At 39.1% G+C, this 25,090-nt stretch overlaps 6 protein-coding genes across 6 annotated transcripts; 2 read left to right on the top strand and 4 right to left on the bottom strand.

The window, feature by feature from the left end:
• Positions 1-9,508: 9,508 nt before the first annotated feature.
• PG985_009005 (ARS-binding protein 2) lies at positions 9,509-11,526 on the bottom strand (the record flags this gene model as incomplete). Its single annotated transcript, XM_066828773.1, has 2 exons — positions 9,509-11,095; positions 11,149-11,526. 2 exons carry the CDS (start codon positions 11,524-11,526, stop codon positions 9,509-9,511), a joined length of 1,965 nt encoding a protein of 654 aa, XP_066683685.1.
• Positions 11,527-13,541: 2,015 nt separating this feature from the next.
• PG985_009004 (uncharacterized protein) lies at positions 13,542-14,632 on the top strand (the record flags this gene model as incomplete). Its single annotated transcript, XM_066828772.1, has 2 exons — positions 13,542-13,639; positions 13,759-14,632. The coding sequence occupies 2 exons, from the start codon at positions 13,542-13,544 to the stop codon at positions 14,630-14,632; spliced, it is 972 nt and encodes a 323-aa protein (XP_066683684.1).
• A 545-nt stretch (positions 14,633-15,177) lies between these two features.
• PG985_009003 (uncharacterized protein) lies at positions 15,178-17,688 on the bottom strand (the record flags this gene model as incomplete). The annotated part of the gene is made up of 7 exons (XM_066828771.1): positions 15,178-16,407; positions 16,460-16,707; positions 16,761-16,923; positions 16,988-17,218; positions 17,275-17,403; positions 17,461-17,528; positions 17,598-17,688. 7 exons carry the CDS (start codon positions 17,686-17,688, stop codon positions 15,178-15,180), a joined length of 2,160 nt encoding a protein of 719 aa, XP_066683683.1.
• An 812-nt stretch (positions 17,689-18,500) lies between these two features.
• On the bottom strand, positions 18,501-18,896 carry PG985_009002 (uncharacterized protein; the record flags this gene model as incomplete). The annotated part of the gene is made up of 3 exons (XM_066828770.1): positions 18,501-18,584; positions 18,659-18,773; positions 18,865-18,896. 3 exons carry the CDS (start codon positions 18,894-18,896, stop codon positions 18,501-18,503), a joined length of 231 nt encoding a protein of 76 aa, XP_066683682.1.
• A 584-nt stretch (positions 18,897-19,480) lies between these two features.
• On the bottom strand, positions 19,481-21,054 carry PG985_009001 (uncharacterized protein; the record flags this gene model as incomplete). Its single annotated transcript, XM_066828769.1, has 4 exons — positions 19,481-19,576; positions 19,637-20,481; positions 20,546-20,720; positions 20,788-21,054. 4 exons carry the CDS (start codon positions 21,052-21,054, stop codon positions 19,481-19,483), a joined length of 1,383 nt encoding a protein of 460 aa, XP_066683681.1.
• A 1,248-nt stretch (positions 21,055-22,302) lies between these two features.
• Positions 22,303-24,451, top strand: PG985_009000 (DNA-directed RNA polymerase III subunit RPC3; the record flags this gene model as incomplete). Its single annotated transcript, XM_066828768.1, has 3 exons — positions 22,303-22,383; positions 22,456-23,179; positions 23,235-24,451. The coding sequence occupies 3 exons, from the start codon at positions 22,303-22,305 to the stop codon at positions 24,449-24,451; spliced, it is 2,022 nt and encodes a 673-aa protein (XP_066683680.1).
• Positions 24,452-25,090: the final 639 nt, after the last annotated feature.

Raw genomic sequence — 25,090 nt, 5'->3', positions numbered from 1 at the left:
ATAATATTAATTTTAAATTTATAAACATTATAAAATATATTATTATAAAGGTATTTAATTAAAAAATTCCGTTTTAATTTCCCTTTATAAATTAATTTATATATTTTATTTATAATTTATTTTACTTTTTATATAATAATATAAATTTTTATAAAATATTTTATTTTTATAATTATTTTTTTAAATTTTTATATCTTTTTTAATATTATTTCCTTTATTTTAAATTATTATTAATTCCTTTTTTTATAATAATAAAATTATTATTATATTTAATTTTATTTATAATTATATTATAATAATTTATATTATTAAAAAATAAATTTAAACCTTTAAAAAAAATATTTAAATATTATTATAATAAAATATAAAAACGTTTATTACTTTTATATTAATATTTTAATATATAAATATAGATTTAAATATAATAAAAAATCGTTCTTTAATTATTTTTAATATTTATTTAATTTATTATATTATAACGTTATTAAAAATAATCCTTTTCCTATATTTAATTATTATAATAATAATAATAAAATTTATATTAAAATAAAATATCCTTTAAATATTATATTTTTTTAACCTTTTTAAAAAGGTTTTATTAATATAATTATTTAAATTCCTATTATATTTACAAATAATTATATTTATTTTAATAAAATTTCTAAATAAATTTATTTTTATTTTTAATTAATTAATAATAATATTAAATATAATATATCCTTTAAAAATTATAAAATAACTATTAATACTTTTTTATATTTAATTATTTCCTTTTATTATTTTATTAAGAATTATTATATAAAATTTAATATTTTAAATATTAAAAAAAATATTAAAATTTATAATATTTTTTATAAATTTATAAAAGATATTTATTAACGTTTTTTTATTTATTAAAATAAAGTTTTAATTTATAAAATTAATTTAAAAATAAATATTATTTATTTTTTTATTAATATAATAAATAACCTTTCTTTTTTATATTTTTATATTTTAAATTTTATTTCGAATTTTTTTTATTCATTTTTTTATAAACTTTAAAATAATATTTAAATTATAAAAAAATTATTATAATTTAAAGCTATTATAATAATAATAATTAAATAATTTAAAATATTATTTATTATATAATTAATATTTCTTTTAATTTAATTATAATTCATTATTTTAATAATAAAAAATAAAAAACTTTTTAAAATTATATCGATTAATATTTAACGTTTTATAATATAAGTTTTTATATTTAAACGATAAAAATTAATATCGACCGTTTTAATAATTCTCTTTTTTTTTCGTTTTTATTTATATTTAAATTTTAATATATTTATAATAATTAAAGTTATTTTTTAATATAATATAATAATAATAATAAATTTATTATTTATTTAAATAATAATAATATATCGTTATTTTAATATAATAAAAATAATAAATTAATTAAATAATTTAATAAAAATAATAATATAATTTAATAAACGATTTTTATTAATAATAAATAAATAGCTTTTATTTTTATTTTTTTAAAATTTTAAAAAAGATTTTAATTATTTTTTATTTTAATTTAAATATATATTAATTTTATTAATAATTAAAAAATATAAATATAAATATAATTATTATTTAAATATATAAATTTAAATTTTATTAAATATATAAAAATAGAATTAATTTTTAATTTTTTTTTTATTATTTTATTTAATATTTTTTATAAAATTTTATAACCTTTTTTATTATATTCAATAAATAAATATTATTAATTTTATAATTTTTAATTTTTTTTTTTTTTTTTATAATTTTTTTAAATATTTTTTTTTAAATTATAAATTTTTTTTAAATATATTAATTAAATTATTTATTAATTCTTATTAATTATATTTTATAAATTAACTTTTTTATTTTATAAAATAATATATTTATTTATTATATATTATTTTATTTTTTATTTTTTTAATTTTTTATTTTTTATTTTATTTTAATTTTAATATAAATAATAAATTTATAATTATTATTTATTATAATTTTAAAAATTATATAAAAAAAATATTATAAAATTTAAAATAATTTTTTAATAATATTATTTAATATATTAATAAATCGATATATTTTAAAACTTTAAAAAGTTTTATAAATTTTAAAATAAATTTTTAATTTTAAATTTTAAAGTTTTTTGTTAATAAATTTATTATTTAATTTATTTTAAATATTATAAAATAATAATAATTATTATAATATTTTATTTATATTTTTATAATTTTTTATTAATATTTTTTTATATTATTTTATAATTTTTAAAATTTTAAAAATTTATTTTTTATTATTAATATTTTTCTTTTTTAAAAATTATTTTTAATAAATATTTAAAAATTTAGTTAATATTTATATATTATTTTAAATAAAACTTTTTTTATAATTATATTAATTATTAAATTAATTATAAAAAGAATTATATATAATAAATTAAATTAGAATTTTAATTATTTTATAATATAATAATATAAATATATTTTTAAAATTTAATTTATATATTTAATTTATTTATTAATTTAAAAATAAAATATTATTAAATATTTTAATTTAATTTAATTATAATAATATAATTTTAATTAAAATTTATTAATAAATATAAAACTTTTATTAAAAATAATTTTTTTTAAAATTTTAAATTAATATTTAATTTTTATATAAAATAATTTTATTAATTTAATAATATTAATATTTATAAAAATAAAAATAAAATTTAAAAAACTTATTTATAATTATTAATATAATATTTATTAAATTATAATTTTAAAAAGTTTTTAATAATTTAATAATAAAATTTATAATTTTTTTTTTTTTAATAGAAATAATTATAATAATAATATTAATTTATTATAAAATCGATAATATTTTATTTTTAATTTTAAATATATTATATAATAATTAATATTTTTTTTAATATTTTATTTTAAATTTTATTAATAAAATTTCTTTTTTAATAAATTAATAATTTAATTTATATTAAAATAATTATTATAATATATTTTTAATAATAAAAATTTTAATATCGTTTAATTTAATATATAAAACTTTTTTTTAATAAAAAAATATTTTTATTTTAAAAAAAGTTTAATATTTTTTAAAAAAGTTTTATTTAAAATATTTCTTTATATTTTTTAAATATATTTATTTATTTATTATATTTTTTTTATTAAAATTTAAATATTTTTTAAAAAAATTTTTATATAAATTCTTTTTAATATAATTAATTTTTTAACCTTTTAATAAATAATTTATTAAATTAATATTAATTATTTTATTATTAATTTTATTTTATATAATATTTATATTAATATATAAAATTTATTTTTTAAAAATATTATAATAATAATTAATCTTTTTTATAATATAAATAATAATATTAAATTTTTCTTTTTAAAAATATAATTTAAATATTTTAAAAGTTTATTAATAATTTTTTTTAATTAATAATTTATAATAAAATTAAATAAAATAAAATATGTATATTATTATATTTAATAATTATTTAATCGATTAATTTTTATAAAATTTTATTAATTTTAATAATTAATAAATATTTTAATAAAATATTTAAATTTTTTAAAATAATATTTTTAATATTTAAATAATAATATAATTATAAATATTTTTAAATTAAATATATTATAATTTAATTTTATTTTAAAAAAATTTTTTAAAAAAATAATAATAAAATATTAATAATTTTTTAAATTTTTTTATAATAAAATCTTATTTATAATAAATTAAAAAACGTTTATTTTTAATTATATATATTTTTTAAATTTAAATATAATAAAAATAATATTTTTTTAAATATTTATTTTAATTATATAAATATATATTTTAAAATTATATTAAAAATTAATTATTTTAATTTTTATTTAATTATATTATTTTTTAAAAATTATATTAAAAAAATAATGATATAAAAATATTTTTTTATAAAATATTAATAAAAATTATAAAATTTTAAAAATATTTAAATATTATAAATAAATTTTTATTTTAATTTTTTTTATATTATATTTATTTAAATTATATTTATAAATATATTTTTTATAAAAATATAATACTTTAAAAAATTTAAAGTTTTTTAAAAAAATAAATATTTAAAAATTTTAATATATAAATTTATTTATAAAAACTTTTTTATTATTATTTAAAAATATTTTATATATATTTCTTTATTTAATAAATATATTAATATATTATTAAAATATATTATATATATTATATTTATTAAAGTTTTTAAAATTTTAATAATATAATATTAAAAAATAATAAAAATAATAATTAATTTTATAATTAATATAAAAAATTATTTTTTATTTATTTTCTTTTTTAATTTAAATATAATAATATATATTTTTAAAATTAATTTTTAAAAAAACTTTTAATTTAAAAATTTTATTTAATAATTTTAAAATAAAAGGAAAAATATATTAATTTTTTATAATAACTTTATTAAAACTTTTATAATTTATTATTATTTATATCGAATTATTTCTTTTAAATATAAAAAATATTAACGTTTTTATAAAGTTTTAAAGTTTTTAAATTTTTGTTTTAATTTTATTATTTTAATAAACTTTTTTAATATTTATAATTTTTTATAAAAAAAAAATATATTAATAGATATAATAATTAAATATTAAAAATAAAATTAATAATATAATTTATAATATTAAATAATAAAATAAAATAATTTTTAATATTAAAAAATATTTAAAAATTATATAAATAAAATAATATAAAGTTTTTTTTTATTTTAAATCTTTTTTTTAAAAAGTTTAAAATTATTTTAAATATACAAATTATTATAAAATATAATATATTTTTTTAAAATATATATTTAAATAAATAATATTTAATTATTTAAATTTAAATAAAATTTAATATAAATTATTATTAATTTATTTTTTAATATAATATAATATTTATTTTTTTAATTATTTTAAAAAATAATAATAAAAGGATTTTATTTTTTTTAAAATCTTAATTTATTATAATATAAAATTTATAAAAATAATAAATAATATTTTATAAATTAATAATATTAAAATTAATTTAATAAATATTATATATAAAAATTTTTAATTTATTAATAAAAATAATAAAAATAATTTTAAAAAAAATAAATTAAAATTTTATTTTTAATATAAAAATATAATTTATAAAATTAATATTTAAATAAATATTTAAATTAATATAAATAAAAAAATATATAAAAAAAAAAAGAAAATTAATATATAAAAATTTTTAAAAATTTTAATAAAAAATAATAATAATAATAAAATTATTTTATTAATTAAAACTTTTTAATTTTTTTTATAATATATTATATAAATATTAATTTAATATAATTAATTATATAATATCTTTTTCTTTAATATTTATAATAAATAATATTAAAAAAATTTTATCTTTTTTTTATTTATTTATTATTTAATTTTTTTTTTTTTAATATTTATAATATTAAAAATTTCTATTCTTTTTTTATTTATATTATTATTTTAATTTATTTATATTAAAATTATTATATTATTATTTAATTATATATTTATAAAATTTTAAAAATTATTCTTTTTTTATTAAAATTTAAATAAAATTTTTTAATATTAAATTATTAAATTAATTATATTATTATAATATTTTAATAATTAATTATAATAATTTATAATTCTTTTATATAAAAGTTTTAATAATTTTTTATAAAAAAAATATAATTTATTATTTATTAATTTATTAATTTATTTAAATTTTTAAAAAAATTAAATATTAATAGAAATATATAAAATTTTACTTTAATTATTATTAAATATATTTTAATTAAATAATAATTATAATTTTTTTATTTATAATTTTATAAATAATAAATTTTATTTATTTTTAATAAATTTCTTAAATTTTATAAAAGAAATTTATTTCTTTTTTTATATTAAAATTCTTTTTTAAATAATATTATTATTTAATATTATAATTTATTTAATTATATATATATAATATTTTTATATATACGTTTTAAAAATATTTTTTAAAATTATTAAAAATTATTTTTAATTTTTCTATTTAATTATTTTATTTAATATAAATAAAATATATATTAAATATAATAAATTTAATTAAATTTAAATTTTTATATATAAATTTTAATTAATTATTAAAAAAATCGGATTTAATTATAAATTAAATATAAATAATATTATATTTCCTTTAAAATTTAATAAATATTTTTTAAAGTTTTATAAAACTTTTTATATAATATATTTATTATTTTTTCCGCGTTTTATATATTAAAAGGTTAATTATAATACTTTTATAATTAATTAATTATTTAATTTATTTAAATAATATCTATATTCCTTTTAATTAATTATTAATCGTTTAAATAATATTATAATTTTATATCGTTATTTTATTTTTATTAAATTTTAAAGCAATTAATTTAATAAATTCTCTTTTAAAATAATTTTTAAAAAGATTTAATAAGATTTCGTTATCTTTTCTTTATAAATTTAATATCGATTTCGAAATTACTTTACGTTTTATTATAAATTATTTTCCTTTTCTTTTTATTAATAATTTAATTTAAAATAATATTTTTAATAAATAAATTATTAATAAAAATATAAAAATTATAAAAGTTATTTAATATAATTTAAATATTAAATTTATTATTAAATAATTATATAAAATAAAGTTTATATTTATCCTTCTTTAATTAAAAAGGATAAATTATTAATATTATATAACTTTAAAAAGGCTTTAAAAACGCCTTAAGCTTAAACTTATTTTAATATTATAATACGAATATAGCCGTTATATATTATTATATATACCGAAAAAGGAAAGGCGGTATATAAGAGCGAGCGGGAGCTAGAAGGGGTGTTAAGGAATATAAGTACGAATTATATATGTAAAGGAGGGCGGATGCTAGGCTAGGGTTAAGCGGGATTATAGTAGTGCTGGTATCACCGTCCTATGCAACTCGCCAGGAGCTAGGGATGTACTTTTGCCGATGATCTCCAGCTGCAATCCTAGGGCATTCTTGACCTGTCATTGATTAATCATTATACCTTAGCTCCGTCTCTCCCAACTACGGAAGCTGCGAAGGGCCCCCAATTTGATAGTGTATGTGTGTGGGAGGCACACCCAGAAAATTGTCTACACCCGGTTGACACACTCGTAGATAGCCGGGTGTGGGTTGGGAAAGAGATCGGCCAACAGCTTCGGACCGAACAAACTCAATAGACACATCGTTATGCCTCACCGAGGCGGCAATGGTCGATTTGTGCCATGTAGAAAAACTTCTTTCTCAGCCTGGCCGGCTGGCCAGAGGCCGTCGTATCTCACAAAGTGGTCTGTCAATTCATTTCTTTGTGAGACCACTGTGTTCAGCCACACGCGTACACATGGTTGGGCCCAAACGGAAGCGGCCCAGAGGATTCATGAAGGATTCGGGCGGCTTCGCCTACGATGGTGGCGGCACGCCGTGTGTCCGACTTTGCAGGGATAGGAGTGAAATAGAAACGGCACTGCACAGACAGAGTTAGGATCGGATGGCACGTAAGTATCAAGACTTGCCTAGAGCTGAGTTACCTTTGCGGCGGCGCGCCAGGTAGCCTATGCTGCAGACCAATCACTTCTTGGGTATGAAGCCCTAACTGGTGCTGCTTTTCGTTCTTCATAGTTGTACAAGTATATCTAGGTTAGATAGGTACTTACACGTCACAATATCAACTGCTTGGCTTCGAGCATGGAGACTAATTTGATCGAGGCTGTGGGATTCCGACTGTCGAAAGAGCTAATCTCCGCCTCCAGGGTTGTGATACGACTGACTACCTAAACACCAAGAAGTCTAGGCCATCGGCTGAATTGCGTATAGCTGCGGGGTTATACCACTACAATGGTAGAAGGCAAGAAGTTTCAATAAAGTGTTGAAGTGCGAAGAATGGTGTGCTGGTATGGCACCATCTCGTACTGTATTGAAAGCGCGTTCCTACTTGGTATGCAGGTGCGTAAGTACGTACTGGAGGAAGAAGGGGGCCGACGCCAACATCCCTCCCTCCATCCATTCGAGAGGCCGACCATGGGGGAAGGGATGGGTTGGTCGTTTATTAGAATTTGGAGTCATCAGGACATCTCGCATGGTCCAATTCTACAGTACTTGGTGCTCGGGTTTCCAATGTGGTGGTAGTGGTAACGGGTCGAGGTGAAGAGACGAACCTTGCTGCTTGCCGAAATGGTCATCGCACATCATTACCCGTTGGGCTATAGCCAAGTCGGTCGGGAGTTCGAATAAGGATCAAACAAGCCTTGCTAGCTTCTTGGGGCGGGTCTTGGAGGAAGCTTGTTGTAGCCCGCAGAACTGCCACCTGAGGTAGAAATGATGCCCATATCTACTTAGAGCTGTTATGGGCCCCTTTCCACGTCAACGAGATGTAAAGTAGTGATCCAAGCTACTCTCTAATCGTTGGAGACAGCTATACGACGTGTACAAGTAGGAAGCAGCTAACCCCTTGCTTGTCTGTTTCCCCATTCCCCAGGCAGCGGCATCCCCGCATTTTACTTCAGCTGGGGGAAACTGGACCTGATTGGGCAGTATGTATCCTATCTGTAGGTCATAAGGTTTGGAATTCTCGTGACTTAAGAGGGAAAACAACCGGAAGTTGCCTAGCAAATACCATCAAGCAAGCATCAGTGAAGGCCGAGTAGATGGTAAGAGTCCAGCTGTTGATAGGAAAAGGCATGGTGCTGACTGGCGACAGGTAACGTCCATACCCATGCATAAGTACACCGCTGCAGTTGCATTGCAGCTTGCAGACGGCGTGGCCGGCGACTGCCTCTGCAAGAGCTGGTCTCGTCTGCCGTTTGTTCAAACCGCTTGAGTGGCTACGGTATCACATAAGTAAGGAACTGGGGTCTGGTCTTTTGCCGACTTCGGGGTGATGTTCGCACTCAGTTACTGCATGATGCTGAAAGGTTGGCACTCATGCAGTGCAAGCCTTGCCAGCGCTCAGTCAGCCCAGCCCCCTCCACTATCAACCCGTATCGACCAGAGTCTGGAACGCAGGAAAGCAGGTTTCTTGGCCATACGGGGAGAATGGCCACGTAGCATCGCCCGTGAACGATCTGCTAGATTCGATGCCAAAGTGCTATTGGTATCCAATACTCAGCGCATGGTTCGGCAGGTGCATGTACGCATACTTCGCCGAATGCGTATGCAGGCATGTCACATTGTAAGCTGACGGAAAGCTGTTACACAAGCACCGAAGTGATCCTTCAAATGCAGCAGGCCGCCAAGTTGACTAGATTTAGTTGCATTTCTCTATTGTATTGACTTACAGAATCCAAAGAAAATAAGGGGTCAAAACCCACCGCGTACAAGTATGGGGTATCATATAGCATACAATGCTCATGGTGAAAACAAAATCACGGCAACAACAACCAAAAGCCAACCCGTCCACCCCCTTTTGTAGCCCTGCAATCAGGCCGCACTCCCTTTCTTCACAGCGTCAAAGATCTTGACACGCAAGTCCGTGACCTGGTCGATGTTCGCTCTCTGCTGAAACAACAGCTCTTGGTATTTATGTTTCCAGAACTCCGCCGTATCCTCCTCTGGCTCGCCGGTGCTCGCCTGGCCAGAGTTCTTCTCGCCATGCCGTCTCTCCTTTTGCCAGGTATGATGAGGCATAGTTTCGTCCAACGTATACTCACTGACTAGGGTTCCGTACTGAATCTGCCATCGGCATAGATACCTGTTATGCTCGGGCCCAGTTTCTAGCCGTTTGATGGACGGGCGGTTTTTCGATCGAAGCAGGCAGCCACCCATGATGGCCGACAGATTGAGTAGGAATACTTCAGGGCTGGGCGCTTCCTTCGCCATGCCGTTGATAATATGTTTTGCTAAGGCCAAGGCCTCGTCCACGCCACAGGAGGCGATTCTGTTGTCGTTTGCATCATACCAGTCGGCAATGATAACATCCGACACGAACCAACTCTCTACTATTGCAATATTTTCTCTCTCGCCGCCAGGGTGTTCATACACGATTGGTGGTTTCTTGACCGCGTGCGGATCTGAACTAGGGGTGGTGGCGGCTCCTTCTGGGTGTGCTGGAATACCCAATGTGGGCCATATTGTTTCTGCCTCCATTGTTCGTACTGTGCCGTTCCCGTTGTTCTGGTTGTGGTTATTTTCGCCAAATACCGGAGGTGGCGGTGTGGCAAGGCGCACGGAGCCTCCAACTCGCTCCGGTACTTGAAGAGACAGCCGACCGGGACGGGCAGTGCGCGATGCTTGAGATGCCATCGAGTCGGTCGGGACCGAGGTAGGAGCCGGTGCCGAGGTAGGGGCTTGTGGTGGCGGAAACACGATAGTCGGGTTTACGGCAGATTGTGTGGACTCTGGGACGCCGTTATCGACTATCAGCCCCTGAGATGCTCGGTTTACATCCGCAGTTGCTGGAGGCGTGCCTTCACTGGCACGATTGATGGGAGGCCTGCCGCGTGTCTTTCCACCTGTACTCGCGCCGCCGCTTCTCCAGGCAGAGGAAACGACCTTCGCACCATGCCGTCTGCTGAGTAACTTGGCCCTCGAAGGCGTAAGCGCCGAACGAGGTTCGTCTGCCCAGAATCTGCCATTTACCGGGGTCATGGCAGACTGCGGGTAAGCGCTGAGCGGCGTTTGGGATACATCATTGTTCCAGGTTGAGTTAGGTCCCGGCAGGATGCTGGATCTCAGTTGGTCCGGCGGCGGGAACATGAAGGTTCGGGCGCCGTCAGGATGGGCAGTCCATGGCTCATTGGCCCGAGTCTCGCCACTCAGGGGAGGAGATAGTCTGGGCCTCTGAGACGGAGACTTGTTCAAGTCGTCCTCGGGCTTCCTTCTGCCACGCCTAGGGCGGATCTGAGGTAGCAAGGCGCGCAATGCCATGTCATCTTCCGCTGCCACATTATCTCGGCCGCCTTCGCAGATCGGATCCGGGTCTGTTGGTATCTGGGTCCAGTAGACGTGTTCACTACGCCCGATCAAATAGTCGAAGAATGCGTCGAGGTGCATCGAGTGCATCCATCGCTATGCTGGTGAGCTTGGTTTTCATGGCCGCCGCAACACGGTGGACTGCTTACCTTGAGTCGCACAGCATACTGCTGTATTTTCTGCGAGCTCTGACCCTTATCTTGGTCAGGCGGCGTGACGCCTAGTCTCAAGGCTAGTTCAGCCCAGGTCTTGAGCTCCTTCGTCTCGAGCTGGCTGATGAGCTCATACAGGGTGTATGTGCTGAACGTCTTGCCATCACTTTTGGGCGGGGCCCGGAACGACTCCCGCAGGGTCCCCGTGTCCGTCTCTAAGGGCACTGCCGGGTTACAGTGCAGAATGAAATTGACATAGGCGTCTTCTATCGTCGTTTCTGTCACTCGCTTGTCTGGGAGAGCGGGTCTAGTGCCTACGGCCCTGGGGGATACAATAGTGATGGTTGAGGGCGTCGTCGGATGACTTGTATTCATTGTGACAGCCATCGGGGAAGACACCCTTGGCTTGTAGGGAACCAAGAATTCTTGGTTAGAGTTGGTTAGATGGTGGATGGCGGCAGGTGCTGGTCTGGTTGCTCATGAGATGTGTGTATCATGCGGGAGCTTCGTCCTCACCGAGTCGCAAATAGCAAATCGACAAGTTGCAATTCAGAACACCACAGGACAGGTATAGCTAAGGTAAGCTCGAATAGTTATTGCATATTTGGCGATAATCCAGTGTCATGCTGCCCCTCGGACGGATGTAAGTGGCATACCCAACATCCAATGCAGCTCGATGGGTCAAATAGGGTACGCAATGTATGTAGTAAGCTAACACGGGGTTGTTTTGGTTTAAAGAGGAAAGACAGGCGGGTCAGAGAACAAGCAGAAAAGGCGGCAAAGACTTGGACGAAGGAAGACGTCGAGAGACTGGCGACTGTATATTCTGCAAGCTGCATGAGGTATGGAGCAGTTGTGGCTATGGCATGGCACGGCATGGGCGCCCGTTAATTGGGGTTGACGATGGTGAAGGAGCCGTTTTCTATTTTGGGGTCATTGGAAACCCCAGCCACTCCCGTTTAGGCGACGTTGGAGTTTCTATTTTTACGCACTCGACGCACGTGACCTGCCTCTAGTGAGGGAAAACCGCCAGGCAGAGGCACACAAAGCAAGGAGCTGTTCCATGGTAAATGACACGATTCCCCCAATATGGGGCAAATGCAACACGGTAGATTGTTGTTTCAGAATATATTTCGAAATGGTCGTGGCGTCCCGTTTGTGCCCTTGGCCCTTGGTAGAATAGCGCACACCAAGGCCATGTTCGCCGGACAATCGTCATCGTCAGGTAAGGTTATCGGGTTATGGACACTAGGGCCGTTTGCTCTTTTGATCTCTTGTGATCCACCCCCTTGCTTAAGACCGGGCTTTGTTATACACCGTATACGAGATGTAATAGCGGTTGGAGATTGTCTCTCTGCATGTCCTCAACACTCGGAAGGCGATCTTGGGTAGAGTAATGGGCAGCTGACACGGCGAGGGAAAGAAATTCTACATAGTGACCACATATACAGTACGTGCCGAGATTCCTTAACACCCTTTAGATCCCGTAACTCAAAATGCTGTGTGTTTGTTAGCAAAAACACCTAGTGCGGTGGCGAGGGTATTAAGGAATCTCGGCACGTACTGTATCAGAGTCGGGGAGCAGGTACAGTATGTCATAAACGCGGGCCGCCCCGAAGTGTTGTTGAATGATGACCGCATATGTAAGGACCTACCAGGTAGAACGGGTAGGCAGAATCACTCGAGAGTTCCATGCTTTGGAAAGAGGCGTAGCCGCTTCAACAGTCGGGTATCTTATGGTAGCAGCAGGGTGGGCCTAGAGATAGGTACACCCCCTGGCGGGGAGGGCTTATTATTGCTTGCCAGTTTGTTCGGCAGGTTACCTATGTACTTAGATTATCATCGTCCAGCAGAGAGATCTTTTGCAGAACGGAGCAAAAAGGACATGTGAAAGCAGCCAGCCCCATAGTAGTAGGGGGGCATTTGCAACGCGCAGTGCCGCAATGCGGGTTGAGATTAAAAATGCGGGGGACAGGGTCCAATCTCCCAGCGCTGTTCAGTGCATTCTTCCCCTAAAAATAATAAGCGTCGTCCCTGCCCCGGTGAAGGTGACCTCATGCCTTTGCTGCCGTGGCATATGCGCATTCGCCCAACGCCGGACCTCGGCTTCGATTTAGGTAGGGAAGTCGAGTCGCAAAGAGCTTAGGTACTCCTTCTTACCCGACCCGAGCGAGTAATAACTTGAAACCCAAAGGTGTTGATGCTAGCACATTGCTGAAGGTTTGCAGAAACTGTCACCTTGAGGTAGAATTGATATTGTTTACTCAAGATAGGCTTCTGGTATTCGCGAACAACAAACCACCCACCCCGTGTCGTAAAGCACCAAGATCCACGAAACATACCGTCGCAGCGCGCTGGAAAGCCTGTTCCTACTTACCTGATCCGACAATATGGCGCCTACAGCCTCCAAGCCCGTACTCCCGCAGAATGACAATGTCGCGCATGCTCTCGCCGGTGCTGGCGGCGGTGTCCTAGCCATGATCTTGACGTATGTACCAACGCCCACGTTCCCTTCCACCCCAGAGTCCTGTCTTATCACCCGCTGCATTCAAAAGGCACTATGCATTTATTTATGACCATGTAACTAATCGGACCCTTTCCCAATAGATATCCCCTCGTCACCCTTTCCACGCGAGCCCAAGTCGAGTCCTCCCGAGCCGAGACGTCATTCCTCGCCGCCGTGCGGCACCTGGTCGCGCGCGAGGGCGTGTCGGGCCTGTACGCCGGCCTCGACAGCGCCGTGTTCGGTATCAGCGTGACCAACTTCGTGTACTATTACTGGTACGAGTGGACGCGGGCCTTTTTCGAGGCGGCGGCGGTCAAGGCCGGGCGGGCGTCCAAGAAGCTCACGACGGCCGAGTCGATGATGGCGGGCGCGCTGGCCGGGTCCGCGACCGTGATCCTGACGAACCCCATCTGGGTCGTCAACACGCGCATGACGACGCGCAAGCAGCACCTCGATGAGGCCAAGGGCGCCGGCGAGCCCGGCGCCGCCCGCAAGCGAGGCCCGACCACCATTGGCACGCTGCTGGCCCTGGTCCGCGAGGAGGGGCCCCAGGCGCTCTTCCGCGGCGTCGTGCCCGCCCTCGTCCTCGTCATCAACCCCATCCTTCAGTACACGCTGTTCGAGCAGATGAAGAACGCCTACGAGCGCCGGCGCAAGGCCAACATCACCGCGGGAGTCGCTTTCCTGCTCGGCGCCCTCGGCAAGCTCTTCGCCACCTCCATCACCTACCCCTACATCACCGTCAAGAGCCAAATGCACGTTGCGGCTCACGGTGAGAAGCGCGAGGGCATGACCGAGGCTATTAGCCGCGTCATCAAGGAGGAGGGCTACAAGGGTCTCTACAAGGGCATCGCGCCCAAGGTCACGCAGAGCGTCCTCACTGCCGCTTTCCTCTTCGCCTTCAAAGACGTCCTCTACGAACAGAGCGTGCGATTACGAGGTGTCATGGCTGCTAGGAAAGCACTCAAAGCATAATATAAGATAGATACTGCCCTAGTGACTTGTCTATAACAAGAAGCTTCAATCTCGGGCGATTTTGGTTGATATGTTTTTTTGTCTTCGTCATGTTATTTTTCCATGTACTTGCAACCTTGGTTTGGTGCTTTTTCGGACTTCGGAAGTCAAGCATAGAAGGAACGGGTCCCGATGACGCATATCTCACTTGTTTACTAAATCGCAAAACTGCGCGCCCTCATGAGAAAATGGTATGTACAAGGCTGGAGGGACACACCCCAGGCTACAATCACAAGAGCAGGTTCTGATCTAGTAGGCAGTCAGTTGTTTCATAGACAACGAATCAATATATCTGATGCAATCTGTCTGCCTTTGGTTTCTCCGCTTGCCAAAGTCGACAATCCGGAGGGCGTAGTCGCTTCCTGCTTGAATTTACAGCAATAGTGACATAGTAAGTGCAAAAAATAAGCCCTGCATCATCTTGCTCGCTTGGGAATAATCTGTTTTGATCATGATGTGATGCCCTGACAGGTACGCTGCATATCACGCCAAAACCCCAAATCCTATCAGGATTCAGTCTTGGGCAATATCTTAGGCACAATCCACCAATCGTGGTACCCCTTTCCAGGCTGCGGGAGTTCTACGTTGACCTTCAGATCGGCGGCGTTCTCGCCTTCCGTCTCGATGGCTTTCTGCAGGGCCGTGATGGCGATGCCAGCGAAGATGGCCGACTTCTGACAACCCTTGATATTCGCGAGCCAGCGATCGTGGCAGCCGACCGAGAAAGTCTGGAGATCGTTCATGCGGCTCAGGGCCTCGTACCCCTTCTTAGCGCCGCCGACGGCATTCTCGGCGTACTTGAGCAGCTCGGTAATGGAGGTCTCAGGCTGGGCCGTGGCCTTGGTGAAGTCGTCGAAAGAGGGCAGTTGCGGCAGACCAATGTTGACAAATGGCTTCATGCGGATCTCGTAACGGTGCTCATCGTTACTATAGGGGCGTGAGGGCGTCGTGACAAGGTTCAGGCGCTGCAGCACCGTATAGAGGCAGCAAAGGCCATCTGCAAACTCCCATGTGCAGGCGGCGTCGAGCATCGTCACACGGATGTAGGCGATGGAGCGTGTGAAGTTCCTTTCCTTAGTCTGGCTCCACGACGAAGACTCTTGGGCCGCAGTGAAATCCCTCAGTACGAACGTCTTAATCCGATCACCGTGCTGCGCTCGGGTTTTAGCCAGGTAGTTCAAATACCAGTACATACCCGCCAGTTCATCTGGCTGGTAGACGTCCAATTCAAAGCCCAGCTGGACGATCCACTCCATCTGGCGTATTTTGTAAAGATATGCCCATGATGATAGGGGTAGCGAGTGTCCGATGTTACCCATCGCAGTGGTGAGAGACTTCTCATCTAAGCAGACTTGTAGAAGCCCATCAATCTCCTCTACATCAGCCTGAAGATGATCCCACTGCTGGATGCTATGGCAGAGTGTCCGTCTCACTCTGCATCGGTTCTGGCAGAATATCCGAAAGAGATCTAGGTAGCACTCGGCGGCACGTTGACGGAACGTCTCCATCTGCACAGCCAGCTGGTGACGAGGATCTGTTGGAACTTCTATTGTGTCGTTTGCTGGGTCTAGTTGGCGTGCACTCGGTAATACCACAATCGCAAGGTCGTCGTCAAGTATTCTCCGTATGCTGTGATGACCGAGTACGATCATGTCCTTGAATAGCAGACCCTGCGTCATGGTTCTGATGAACACAAGCGGCTGGGGGTCTCTCGCTTGAAACGTAGATACAAAGTGCTGATTTCATGTTAGCTACTGAGCGTGCTTAATGCAGTAAGAGCAAACTCACCAGAAGGCTTTGTGGATCGACGTATTTCAGTACATCCATTGCATCCCTCCCATCCTGGAACATCTGCTCAAAGTGGGTGTACGTGTCGTCGAAGCTGAGATGGACAATGGGCCTGGGTGGCATAGTGCTTGCTAGACGGCGTTGCATCTTAGTGCTGAATGCCTCGGGCACAGGCTTGGCTAGTTCATGCTGCTTCTTGAAGTGCTTCATGAGCTCTTTCATCTGGATCCAGGGCATTTTCAGCGAGTCTGGATTTGATTTCCGCAGGGGAATAACTCCATTGCCCGCAAGAAGGCTATACGCAACTCTAGGCGCAGGTCCAAGGCCATGGCTAGATCCTTTGGCACATCGTTGCTAAACTCTCGAAGCTCAGCTCTCGTCGCCTGGAGTAAGGCAATGACTTCTGCCATCTCGATGTGCGACAAGAAATTGCGGTCGTAAGTGTTGGTGACAAAGTCTTCCTCCTGTGTCACGGTCAGCGTGGGCCTGCGTGGATCGGTGGCCCAGCAAGGTAACGTGAGGGCATACCTCATAGTATAGTTCGTCTTTGACGACCTCATTGACGCAATGGCACCCCCTCAACATACCAGCACAATACGCCCTTAGAACAAACAGGAACTTGGGCTGCTTGGCTTGAGATGCAGAGTCGCGTAGAAACGTCATCGAGCTTAGCGGTGCGTTTGGGTCTCGCAGAAGCGCTTCTACATAGACGCTGGTCAAGATGGTCTGCGACAAAGGGTAGCCAAGATGCCATGCCATCTGAATGCGCTATTAGCTGACGAAACGCGCATTTTCGAGACGGGATGACACCATACCTCCAGGCATAACAGTTGATCGATAATGCCAAGAACCTCCTCAGGGAGCAGGTCGCGAGCTGTGTCGTACTCCTCGTCAAGGGACTCCCCTTCTTCAAGACATCCGCTGTCCATCTTGGGGTCCATGATCTGGGGAAATAGTCAGTACAGGCATGCTAGAGAGAGCAATTGGCTCGTTGCTCGTACCTCGAGAGCCGAGACGGACTCGAACAAAGTGAAGTGGCCATCTTTGACAATTTGGCCCGGCGGGAGGGCTATGAAGGTAGATTAGCATACAGCTGTTCCGAGGTGGTTATGCCCAATGGAGAGGAGAGGTGGCTCACTTTTTACAGCCGCAGCAAACTTGTCGGTGATGTCAGTCGCGACAATGCCCGGGTGGGACATGCTCGGAGGCGGCGGGAAGCCGTCGTCCATCTTTGTGACTCTGGCAGGCGACTTGCCCCGCCTACCTCTTGCGATGTGCCGGCGAGAAGGGGTGTATTCGCTCCGAAATCTGTTGGGTATGCAGCAGTCTGTCTGGGCCTCTGTGTCTTCAACGCCCGTAGGGCTTCAACATGGAAATATAACCTGAGTGCAGAGTAGACCAGTAAAGGGAGGGCAGGACTGGCATTCAATGTTCCCAGATTGTACTGTACCGTCTCTAGTGGGGATGTGAAGAACCCCACGGACCGGTTTTGTGCAATTCGTGCAGGGAATGAGCGATGATGAACAATGTTTTCCTTGAAAAGCACGCTCTGCACGGTATTGCTCTGGTGCCAGGTTGCGAATGGGATATGTAGTTAATCGAACTTACAGGCACTCTTAATGTGCTCAATTTAATTAAAATAAGTATGGCAGGGGAGACATTGAGCATTTGGTAAGGCAGCTAGATGGGTTAAACAGCCGATTTGCAGCTCAACAAAATGGGGCTTGGACTTGAGCCTTGATTGCTGGCTGCGCTCTAGCCCGGTATTTGCAGCAAGTTCACTACGTGGTGCAATCTTACAGACAAGTCATTGAGTACATTTTGAGAGGACATCGATAACGTTTGACCATGTCTATGAAATGCTTGGTTTTGTACAGCTATACTTGGACGGCATGCATGGGTAGCTGCGCAATCCGTCCGTCTCTAATTGGCCTTTCTTCGGTGTGATATCCATCATGCCACCACCCTGTTGCTACTGGTAGACTCTGTCGCCAGTTCCGAGTGTTGCATCAATTGCGTTTCGTTGATGAGGATTTCGTTTCTAAGAAGAGGAAGAACCAGCCTGAGAAGCCATGCCGGAAGTGTTGGCGTCAACCAAGTTCTTGGACTCGCCCATCTTGCCGTTCTGATGTGCGGGATAATCTGTTAGTCACCAGTCCACCGCCACAGGTCGCAATCGTATCGTTTGCCGTAACTTACCGACCACTTTGCGAAGCGCAAGTCAGTCTCGCCCCGACGCTCGGCAATGATTCTCTTGTCTTCCTTCAAGCTGCGGCGCACGACGCGGGATGCGATCGCGAGGTAGCGGTTGTAGCTGGTGAAAAGGCGTTTGGTTAGCTTCAACTCCTCCCTCTCTCGGTAGCTGTGTCGGTCGCTAGAATATCGAATGGAATCAATTGGCTCACCTAAGGCCGGCGGACTTCCAAGCGAACACCATTTTGACGGTCGCAGAGGTATGATGAAGTTGGGTATGGGTGAGGTTGTTTCTTTGATTTGGCAGATAGACAGACAGGGAGCTCCGGCTAGAAGCTGATCTCGAAAAATCGCCGGCTGCCGTAACGCCGACCCAGTCACGTGACTAGTGCTTGCCTGCCCAAACTCCCTCGCCCAAATTGCCAGCTACATGTATGCACATAAAGGTTGCTTCAGATTGCACTACGCCCATTCCACTGGAGAGTCTGACAATAAGAGATGTCGTTGATTGCTGTACGGATTTATTACTGAGAAATGAGACATACCTCAATTCCATGCCCACGTAATGTATCACGAAGGTGGTTAATTAGCCAGCTCCGTCATATTTGCCCACTAAGCGAGTGTACATCATTCAGGAGCAAAGAGACGATGATAGCATGTATTCCAACATTTCTGCCGATCTGATCTCGAGACCATACACTACTCCATTTCACCATTGCCGGATTGAGGATAACTCTAGGGAATTTACTATATGCACAAATACTAAACTCGTCTTTACAGCAGTGCGCTGAATTGTTGTTGGTACACGTCCATGTCCATTGTCCCCATCTATACTGTAAGGCCAAGCTCCTCCGCGTAAGGCAGCGCGTGCAAGTCACCGACAGCGGCAACAGAGGCCTTGCCCTCAAGGAGAGCCTTGGCAGCCTGTAGGATTGGTTTGTTAGTGATTGTCTTGATATAATGTGATGAAAATGGGTAACATACCGTCTTCAGCTGCTCAGCCGTGACGCCCTCGATGCTCTTTGCTGTCTCGGCAACCTCGAAGGGCTTGCCAGAGTGGACAATGCCGGAGCCAGCTGCGAGAATTGTCGAGATACCTGACTCGCTGGAGACCAGCGCGTCGAACCTCGCCCGGGCAACGGCCTTGGTAAGATCCTCCTTGCTGACACCGCCCTCGGCAATACTCTTGAGGGCCTTGACAGCCTCCTGAGAGGCGGTGCGGACAGCAGAAGCGCTACCGTTGACCTGGATGGTGAGAAGACCGGCATCGGAGTAGGCAAGGTTGGTCGCGGTGGCGGTGGCACCAGGAGCAGATGCGGCGGCCTTGGACAGAAGAGTGAAGCCAGGAGCCCACTTGATGCTGGACTGGCCACCCAAAAGAGAAGCCAGAACGGCGATCTCAGGCTTGAAGTTACCGAAGCTGGATCCAGGGAAAGCCATAACGATAGAGTTGCCACCGGTGTGGGAAGTTCGCTGCTCACCACCGTAGTAGGTGGTAGCCTTGGAGTTCAGGGTCATGGGGCCAGAAGGAGTCGCGGGTACGTTCTTGAAGAACTGCTCGGTCCACTTGGAGAGGGCAGACGAAGTAGCTCCGTCACCAACCAATGCGATGTTGGACTTGGCGTAGGCGGCCTCGGAGAAGCTGGCGATTGAGTTCTCGTCGAGGTATCCCTTCAGAGGAGTCGAGGGCGAGGGGTACAGGGGGGCACCGAGGCCGTGGTGGAAAGCGACGGAGTGAGCAGAGTCGAGGGCAAGCGCGGCAGCGTCACCCTGGACCTTGGCCTGCTTGATGTGGATAACTCGGTCGACATCCTCCTGGTACTCGTAGGCTAAAAGAATGCACACATGAGCCTCAAGCTTCATCTTCAGGGCGTATTCGCATTGCTGACTCACTGGTGAACTTGGTCTGAGAGACGGTCTCTGCCAGCAGCTCGGTAAAGTAGGGGATATCCTCGCGCAGGAAGCGTGCCTCGAGAACAAGGGCCTCTCGGGTGTGGTATGCGACCAATTGGCCTCCCAGAAGCTCAGCTTCCCTCTGTAAACGCAGGGCGGATCGCTTTTGTGTGTTCTGTACGCGTTGCAACTAATTAGCTCAATTGCCCGACGCAGTGGGATCGTAAGACGTTGAGACGTGCCTTGAAAGCGAACTCCTCCAGACCGACGGTCAAGCCAGGGGCGGGCTGGTAACGGGTACCGGCCTTGGCGACGACGGCCAGCTTGGTAGTCGGGCCATGCGAATCTCGGGTGGCAGTCTTGACTCCGGCCACATCGGTCGTCTCGTAGGCGAAGGAGGAGGGAGCGGAGGAGGCAGCAGCAGCGTAGCCACGCTGGACAAGCTTGCTCGAAGCTTGCCTGCGGGCGGCCAGCTGGGCACCTCGTGAGAGAGCCGCTCTGGAGATCATCTTGACGGAAATGGGATTGGTGTTCGTCGGCAATTGACGATTTGATGAGACGCAACGTTTGAGGGTCGAAATACGCTGGAAGCTTTTTTCGGCTAAGGATCGCAACATTGCAGGCAGTTTCCGGGCTGGAAGCTCGGGCCAGAAAATGCAGGTGTGGCTTAGGCTGAGCTGATCGCCCTATCATTTGACCTATCAACTGCCTGCAATTGTAAGTCACTCATCTACTGTGCCTAATACTAGGGTGATGCATCATGGTAACAATGTATTAACTTGAGCAGAAATATCCGAGACGAGCGAGAAAATGATGCTCAAGAGCTGGCCAATTCCTGGCTTGACTTGTACTTAGTTTCTCAGGGTCTGGTTTCTCTAATGCTAGGAACGAAAATGGGATAATTCGATGTAAGCATATATGAATGCAATTGTGACTGAACACTTCACAACGTGGCTTGGTAGCTCTAGTCACAAGAGGCAATACCGACAGCGACGACAACAAGGGCGAGTCTCAACAACATAAACTTCAATTGATGAATCAATGTTCTGAGACCACCAGCAAGAGTAGAGCTTGTCGAATGATGTCACTTATACATTATGTACCTTGTACGAGTGGGCAATCACAGTTCACTCTTACAGATAGACCAGGTAGTGGGTGAATGAATGCAACAGTCCTGAGGTCCACTGTGCTGTAAAGACGGGATACCTAATGTAAACCATTGTGGTCAGAGTTAGGTGCTGAAGGTCAAGTTCAAAGCACTGTATTCCGTAGGCAGGAGAGGTGTGAAGACCTTAAGAGGCTACCTAAAATAAAGGTAAGCTGGGCGCATCAAACCCCGCCGAAAAAAAGGGTACTTTAGTTAATCCAATTTTTTCTGCAGCTCATGCTGTTGTATCAATCGCGACGACCAGACTATTTTCCACAACGCGAGTGCATATTCGACCATTCTACCTACCTTTTTCTCCCAAATGACACCACGGTAGCAATTGTGGCTCTAGAGTTCGTGAGAGGATCTCTAGAAGCCAGGCGTCTAGGAATTTAGCAACTCTTCTTCGGCGACTTCCAGTATTCCTTTCATCACAACCCACCTAATCGCAACCTACAGCATCCTCTCGGCGACTGCGCCCTCACAAGTCAGTCATGTCGTGGCAGGTGGTGAGTCAACCCCAACACCCATCACGTCCACAACCCGTCGCTGCTTGTATCTGCTCGTGATTGTGCGATTTGAGTATTTTGGGTGATTTGTTCTCGCTAACATGCCTTCTTCAACTCAGACAAAAAATGCGGCGGAGCTCTGTGTTCTGCTCATCAGAGAGCTGTATGGCCAGCTGCCTTCGGTATGACCTGCTCCACCCTGCTATGCGCCCATGGCCTTACATGACTGACCTCTTTGCTTTTTGCTATTGCAGCGCATCTTCGAGATTCTGTTGTCGTCAGGGCGTTCAACTGTACAACAGCTCGCACGTATTTCTTCGACAGGCCTACGTCATGTCCGTCATGGCCTTGCCGTGCTGGTACAGCAGAACCTGGTCTACCACTACACCGACTCGGATACCTCGCGAACGATCTTCGAGGCCAATCACTATTATGCGTACAACATTGTGCGCAATGGCAAAATCCTGGACTGCGTGCACCGCAACTATGGAGAAGACGCAAAGAGGATAGTGCACCTGGTCATGGCATCCGGCCATATGAGGGTCGGTAGCATCGTGGATGCATACCTAAAGAGCCATGGCAAGATTCCAAACGATGTCAATGGCTCATCGGATCCAAGCAACGGTCACGTAAGCCATGATGACCCTTTTGATGTTGCTGCAGAGGAGAAACCTCAAGTATCAGGACATCAGGTCGTCGATGACATTGCGCATCTTATTGCCATTGGTATTCTAGAGCCGCTCAGCCCCAAAATGCTCCAATCTCCCGAGGACATCAAAAGTGAGGTTGACAAGGACCTGATGAAGGCGTATCCTAGCGGTCTGCGCGGCAAGCAAAAGGGGGAACATGAAACGAGGGTTGTCAACACTGTCAGGGAAATCCGCAACAGAAGCCAACATCTCAAAATGCAGCTGGAGCCTACATACCTTTACGGGTCTGGCGCCAAGCGTCGCAAACTAGCGAATGGAGACGGAGGACGTGGGTTTTCCGCGGCTAACGATGATGATCCGATCGAGGTAGGCTTTCCATGCAGCAGCAGCAGCAGCAGCAGCTAGAGTTGCAACCCCCCTGACTAACTCGCATGTTCAGGATACAGTTCTTCTACGAGTCAACTATGAGAAATGCCTTGTAGAGCTTCGGAACCAGAGACTCTGCCAGTTCGTCGACGATCATGTCGGATACACTACCGCTCAGGTGTATGGGGCGATGTTGGCGGCTTTGAGCAAAAAGCTCTCCTGCTGCCAGCCTGATCCAACGGACGACAGTATCGATCCTATGAATCCTCCCACGGTTACCACCATTGAGATTTTCGAGTATTTAAAGGCATCTGTTGATGTATTCGGGGGAATCGGCAAGCCTTCGCCAGAGCAGATTAATGTCACCAGTGCCGAAAAGGTTGAGAGACTTCCGCCTTCTGGGGATGGCGACGGCGACGAGGGCGGTTACGATGCCCAAAACTCGATCGAAGACCCGGATAATGACGCTGATGTGGACATGGAAGCAGCAAATGGCTATTACCTCAATGGAAACCATGGCGGGGATGATGGAGAAGTACCTGGCCAAAACGGTACCAAGGATACGAAAGTCACGTTCGCAGACAAGGGACCAACCAAGGCGGAGCGCATGCAGCGTATGCGTCAACATTTGCTGGTCCTTGCAGAATCTGGCATTCACTTTGTAAGGCACAGCGGTACACGCGATCAAGGCGAGTGGACTGTTGATTTCGAGGTTCTCTTCCGTCAACTACGGTTCCTGGAGCTCGACACGATAATTGAGGACACGTTCGGCAGGGAAGGCCTTCGACTCATCAAGATTCTACGAGCAAAGGGGAAAATTGACGACAAGACTCTGCCAACCATGGCTCTGATGCAGAAGGGCGATGTGCACATGAAGATGGTGGAAATGGAGCTGGCCGGGTTTCTCGACGTCCAAGAAGTTCCCAGGGATAATAACAGAGTTGCAGCCCGCACTCTCTTCCTTTGGTTCTTTGATGAACACCGTACTTTGACGCGAACCCTCGACAACACGTATAAGGCCATGGTGCGGCACCTGCAACGGCTCGAAGTCGAGAGCCAGAAGAAAAAGAACATCCTCTCCCTCGTAGAGCGAACCGATGTTCAGGGCATGGAGGAGGAGAAACTTAACGGCGATGCCTTCAACGAGTATCAGCAGTTCCTCGACATCCAGAGCCGGCTGCTGGGACAAGTCAGTAAGCTCGATGACCTCGTGAGTGTCTTGAGGGACTTCTAGGTACTGTTTGGTACCTCTCCTCCTGGCGGCGAATTGTTTTTTCCCCATTTGCATTAGGCGGCGTTGCATTTTGTCTTGGCCTTATTCCCCCCAGTTTGCTCTGTAAGCGAACAGTGCCAATGTCTTTAGAGACAGGGGCAAAAGTGTAGATTATCTAGTTAGTTCTCAACAAAGGAGAGATGTTCAGCAGAATTATGCCTTGAAGCGATAGGTCCTTGGCCACCCGATCCAGTCTTTTACCATTCAGACACCCTCGCAGCCTATTTCCGCTGAAACCCAATTGGTGGTGATTTGCTGTCGACTTCTGTCTACTAATCGTTGAAAGCAACATCCATACATTGAGTTGAAGGTGCAACAGCAGGCCTCCTTATTGACGTCCAATGAAATGACTGCCATACGCACTAACTGCAGTTCAATTGCACATTAGAATGAAGATTGATTGAATTATTAACTGTCAATTGAGAATGGAATAAACAACAGTTATTCCATGCTATCAGTCTATGGACGCCTTTTGCTTATTCCGGTATCCTTCCATCAGTCTATGGACGCCTTTTGCTTATTCCGTTATCCTTCCATCAGTCGTCTATGGACGCCTTTTGCTTATTCTGTGATCCTTCTGTCACGAGTGAGACAGCGACC

The sequence above is a fragment of the Apiospora marii genome, assembly GCF_038362585.1.
Source record: "Apiospora marii strain CBS 49790 chromosome Unknown utg000005l_segment0_segment0, whole genome shotgun sequence".
NCBI classification, from domain to species: domain Eukaryota; kingdom Fungi; phylum Ascomycota; class Sordariomycetes; order Amphisphaeriales; family Apiosporaceae; genus Apiospora; species Apiospora marii.
The sequence above is the reverse complement of the archived record's forward strand: the minus strand, read 5'-3'. Positions and strand labels throughout refer to the sequence as shown.